This window comes from Alligator sinensis, unplaced genomic scaffold (assembly GCF_000455745.1).
Source record: "Alligator sinensis unplaced genomic scaffold, ASM45574v1 scaffold123_2, whole genome shotgun sequence".
Lineage (NCBI taxonomy): Eukaryota > Metazoa > Chordata > Crocodylia > Alligatoridae > Alligator > Alligator sinensis.
Window position 1 is genome coordinate 2481099 of NW_005841917.1, and position 6000 is coordinate 2487098.

The following is a 6000-nucleotide window of genomic DNA, read 5'->3' on the forward strand; positions in this document are numbered from 1 at the left end:
CTGCATGTCTGTAGGTTTGGGGTTTCTCTCTTCACATCAGCAAATGTATGCCCCGGACCAGGACGTGGAACTCAGGGCCTTTGTCCCGTCCCTCAGGAGCAGGCCCCAGTGGCCCCAGGTGATGCCCGTCTCTGCCCATATATCACATCAACTATGCCGGGACACATCCCAGCATAGCTAATCCTGCCACAGAGACGACATCCAATTTTAGCCTCAGAGTTAAACGTGTTGCAAGTAATACTAAATAATATACCACCTTTGAACAGTTTTTCCTTTCAAAGTGACTTACCTAACTGCCAGCAAGATGTAAGTAATGTCTAAGTATCTTATAATATTAAAAAATTTAAAGAAATAAGAATGCCCTTTAATTACAAACAATGCCCCGTGTAATCTTCAACTGTGGTCAGTTATTGCCAAATGCTGTTTTTGGTATCTGAACAAGTCCAGTGTGTAATTTTTGCAAGGTAACATTTATAGCAGTTGCTAGAATAAGCCAATGAAATTTGATTTTAATTGGTATTTGTTTTTCATGGGAAAAGGGCAGTAGCAGGGTGTGAAGGAAGGTTATGCACATGAAGTTTTAATGAAAACCAGTTAGAGCGTGCCTCTTTAAAACATCTGGAATTCAGATCATTAAAGGATAGGGCTTTTTTTTTTTGCCATGACAGAACGTGAATGGTAACCAGGCACAACTTGGAAGTCTGAATAAAATATTTATTACTGAGCGGCAAGGATTTTCATGGGTGATATCTTTTATTGGATCAACTGCATGGTTGGCATAAACTGAGACAAGCTTTCAAATGCAGTCTAAGGAGAAAGCAGGCACAGGGGAATTAATATTAAAACCAATTCTTTCGCTGTACCCATTTTCCCTCGCACCTGAAGAAGACTGCATTTGGAAACTTGCCTAAGTCGATTCCCAAAAATGCAGTTGGTCAAATACAAGATATCACCCACAAAAATCCTTGCCTCTTACATATTTCCTGGACTGTCACAGATACATCACTCTAACACTACTACATTTATTGCTGCTATTCCTTGTATTATTACTCTAATCAATACATAAAATCTACTTTATATTTTCAGTAAAACTGTTAGCTTGAACACAGACAACTAAGGCAGACCTTCATTTCTAATGGGCCAAGATTTTCAAAATTGGATATATAAAATCAGGCCTTCGGGTGGTTAAGCCAGGGGCCTTTAAAGTACCAAACGTCTACCATCTCCCATTGACTTGAAATTTGGCTTCATAAATCCATCCTGATGATGTACAGTGCACAATTGCACTGTCCCAGGAGCAGCCCTGGAAGGGATTTATTCCAAGGGAACCATTGAGCACCAACTTTTTCCCAAGCATGGTTAACTTCTCACATTCAGTATTGACTCAGTTTTCTGATTGGTGTGCTGCATGAGGGATGGTTGTGTGGAAAGCCAAGGATCATCTGCTCCACAGGAAAGTTTTGCAACCCCACTCCTCCTGCCACCCCCCCAGCCTTCCCTGCTGGAAATGTGAGTCTGTGTGGGATACAAAGGATCCTGGAAGAAGTCTTATTCAGATGCACAGTTTTTTAAGAGCACATTGAAATCTTGCCTCTTGTGAACAGTGCAAGATGCAAGGATTTTAATGGGTGACATCTTTCATTGAACCAACTTTGTGGTTGGGCATATCACTCAAACAGTAACACTTGTGAATAACGTTTGTATTGCAGGTTCCCTATGTATCACCATCTCTTCTGTACTGTCCTCAAGTAGTTCCATTGTTTAGTTTTCCTACCTGTTTAAGATTAAGAGATTTTTTTTTTCTCTATTTTCAGCCCACAGGCACGGGGTAAGATAGAGATTTCCATCCTTGTCAATTGCTGGCCTGTCTAATTATGTAGTAATCTGATTGTCTAAGTCAGTGAAGAGCAGTAACTATGTCTGTTGTTTCTTGGCACAGGCTTCATCTTCACTCAAAGAAAAACAGAAGTGTGAGACACAGACACTCAGGCAGGGAGTGACTCTGCCTGCACAGTACGGAGGAAGCATCCCTCCATCTTCAGCTCATCCTCATGTTGCTCTAGAGGGAAAGCCTAACAGCAGCCACCAGGCTCTCCTGCAACATTTGTTATTGAAAGAACAAATGAGACAACAGAAGCTTCTTGTGACTGGTAATTATCAAGATTTCAATGTGCTTCAATCTTCCCCTCCGGCTTCCAAATGTAACTTGATGTAACTTGGAAACCCAAATTATTCTTTTAGTGCTGTTAAACTTCTTATTATGGCAGGGCATGTGATAGGAGATCCATGTTATTTATGCTACTGTGATGTTCTGCAGTACATCAGGTTTTCTGAGCCTCTGCCTGCCTTTTTCCTGAAGCATTTCTTCTCTGTTTTGAGCTTCCTGAATCTTAGCAGTCCTCACATCTGAGTGAAATGTTGTTGTTTTGCAGGAGGGGTTCCTCTCCATCCACAGTCTCCTTTAGCAACAAAGGAGAGAGTCTCACCCGGTACAAGGGCTGCCCACAAGTTGCCTCGTCATAGACCACTGAATCGAACCCAGTCAGCTCCTCTGCCTCAAAGTACATTGGCCCAGCTGGTCATTCAGCAGCAGCACCAGCAGTTTTTGGAGAAGCAAAAACAGTACCAGCAGCAGATCCACATGAATAAAGTGAGTTCCCAAACAAATGCCTTCTTATTAAAGGTAAAACATCAGAAGCAAAGATAGTTGGAGTATTCAGTGAATGCGATACCTGAACAAATGGGCATCCCCTCCTGCACACATTATAGAACACACACTGAGTGCCCATGTGAATTAGTATAAACCTCTCATTTTTATCTTTCCTGAAGATTGTCCAAAGTTGATTCCATGGACAGGAATGTAACAGCAGTCATGTGCTTTTGCAGTTTTAAACTATCATTTTGAATTAGTTGCCTATTGAATAGATAAGCAATTCCTTATAGAGTGTTGAAATTGTAGCTGATTTACCGGCATTTCATTTTCTGTTTCCTGTGTCGATTCTGTCATTTCCAGTGTTGGTTCTGTGTAGCTTCATATTTTAAGCTTACTCGCTATTTGATGATGAGCAATACATTCATAGTTCTCCAGAACCAATCTCCTAATTGAATTTATTTCAAATTTCCATACTGAAATCCCATATAAAATTGATTAGTAACATGAAAGCAAACTTTCTGTGTGTCAAGGTAAAAATTAATACCAAAGGCATAAGTTAGAAGAGAAATAGCTATTGCCATGAGTGCAGGGGTTTTCAACCTTTTTAGATCATTGTACCCCCATTGGCCAGATGCGAAGCAGTATACCCCCAGCCACCAAGGTGGGGGGTGGAGGGGTGGCGCATGGCCAGATGTGGAGCAGCGGCAGCTACCATGTGTGAGCTCCCTCTGCATCCAGCCGGGCAGGCGGCGCTGGGCAGGGTGTTGCATGGTGGTGCTCCTTCCTCGTTTGCCCAGGTGTATCCCCTAGGGCCATCTCAAGTACCCCTGGTTGACAACCCCTGCATTAGTGAAACCAAAGCCCGGTTTTGCTTTCTTGTGTAGAATAACATCTTACTCTGTGAGAAACCAGCAAGTCTCCCACTATAAATAAAGGGCCATAGAATCTGACTGTATTTATAATCAGAAAGTATAATTTTACAAAAACAGTATCCAGAACTTCCACAAGATGTAGGTTGTAGCCATGAAGATTGCTGGTCTGCATACTCTAATACTGAGCTGTGTGAGTACTGGAATAATCTGATCCCTGAGGACTAATGAAGAATTTTCTCCTGCATTTTTCAGAACACATTCTTCAAACTTACTGATTGTACCGAATTCATTTTTAAGTTGGAGTGAAATAGATGTTTGTAACACTTTGTTGGATAACTCTGACACATGTGATTCATTGCATCTTTCTTTTTTGTGTCTTATTTGAGGATTATTTGACAGTCATACATACCTGGGAGCCAATCATGTGGAAGGGGGGGAAAAATGAAAAGCAGGAGTGTAATTCTTATATATCAGAGAATGGATCAATCCACTTCACTGGTGAACTTCTCCTATGGGGCACTGATTTCTTGGATTCTGCTGAGAATTCCCAACAAAATTAGAAACAAACATGAAGTTTAATTACATAGTTTTTACAGTGGTTTGGTTATTAAATCTTGTCTTAATTAGGAAAAATGAAGACCAGAAAACTTCAAAGTTCAGAGCTGATCCTTGCATGTTAACCCCTCTCAGCTTGGGTGTTTTGATTACTCAAGTAGGACTCCAGTTGGCTTTTCTTTGAGTATGCATTCCATATGTTTAATCAGGATGGCATATATATATCTTGTAGCCTCAAGGTTTTGAAAGTATTTCACCTGCCCTCAATTGTCTGAAGAAAAGAGAATTTTTTATTAGTGTTAAGGATGGAGTTTTTGTGTGATTACAAGTTATTCACGGCAGACAGCAATCAGCTACTGTTCATGCATTCTTCACAAGGCAAAAAATCAAAACTATAGGTTTATGACAGATAAATGTGATGTATTCATAAATCAGGCTAAAGCATTTAGCATTCGTGGTATGCACTGTAAGTGCTTATGTCCTGAATACCATAATTAAAGCCAAATTAATTAAACAATTGATTAATTAGAATGGAATGATTCAAATTGCTAGTCTTTCACTTTTGCCTAGGAATACATTGCAGCTAATGTGAACTGGACTGGGTAAGGTACCACAAAGGCTGCAACTGATCTGTAATAGTGGTAGTTTCAGTGTGAACCTTGGATAAAATGCTGTTAAATATAATTTGGGGGAGTACTCCTCTTTTGAGACATACCTTAATTAGTCAGTTAATTAGATGTTGCAGAATAAATGACTGATACAATATCTTTGCTCCAATTTATCATATGTAAAGGGTCACATGTGGTCAGTGAGGTCAGTCAGCAGCTTTTTACCACAGATTTATATCAGATAGAACATAGCAAAATTAACCATCTTCAGTGGCCTGCTATCACATGGAGATCTTTTTTAGGCATGGTTTTTGTTGGTTAAATGGGCATAAGATATTGACCATGATTTCTGGGTCACCAGTCTTGGAGCAATACATCTGGTCAAGTACATATAGCAGACCTTACTGAAAAATGTTTAGTCATGTAGTTAGTCTTCGCAAGTCTACATAAAAAGTAAGTGATGGTCCATATATTTAAAGTTGGTCACTTTATTGGGGGGGGGGGGGGAGAAAATTTATTAGAGTAGCAAATATGAGAATATAGATGAGATTAGAAGAGAGCCTGATTTGTTAAGTATTGATTACCAATATTGTTTTTATAAATGTTCTCACCAAAAAAAAAAAAAGGATTAAAAAATCCAGGGTGCTGAAGATGATTGCTTTGCTCCTTATTGATTCAGTCTCCTACTCAAATAATGAATTGGACTGCAGTTGCTCTTTTTTTTTTTTTTTTTTTTTTACATTTGCAAAGGCAATAAATATCCTTATTTTTCAAGTTAAATATGAAGGGATACAAAACTGAGTTTAATAGTTCTTTAAGCAAGTTGGTGATCTGGATTATGTAGTAACAAAGCAATCCAGCTTCTTCTCATGATTTGAGATGCATATCGGTCCTCGGACCAGCGCTGTTCAACATCTTCATCAGTGACTTGGATGGCAGTATAAAAAGCACCCTATTCAAATTTGCTGATGACACTAAGATGTGGGGTGATGTGAGCACGCTAGAAGGGAGGAACAGGCTGCAATTGGACCTAGACAGGTTACAGGGGTAGACAGATGAGAACAGGATGGGTTTCAACACTGACAAGTGCAAGGTACTGCACCTGGGGAGGAAGAACCAGCAGCACACCTACAGGCTGGGGAACTCCCTTCTTGTCAGTGCAGAGGCAGAAAAGGATTTTGGAATCATTATTGATGCCAAAATGAACATGGGCTGACAGTGTGGGGACACGGTCAGGAAGGCCAACCACACCTTGTCATGCATCCACAGATGCATCTCAAGCAGGTCCAAGGAGGTGATCCTCCTCCTCTGT

General features: G+C 40.2%; 1 protein-coding gene across 2 annotated transcripts in view; it reads left to right on the forward strand.

Annotated features, from left to right (window-relative positions):
* HDAC9 (histone deacetylase 9) overlaps positions 1 to 6000 on the forward strand; it is a 511347-nt gene that overhangs the window by 488498 nt on the left and 16849 nt on the right. For both annotated transcript variants that reach the window (XM_006018926.3, XM_025198228.1), the window contains 2 exons: positions 1940 to 2150; positions 2433 to 2650. In XM_006018926.3, the coding sequence (XP_006018988.1) occupies positions 1940 to 2150; positions 2433 to 2650 (429 nt within the window). The remainder of the gene's footprint in view (positions 1 to 1939; positions 2151 to 2432; positions 2651 to 6000) is intronic.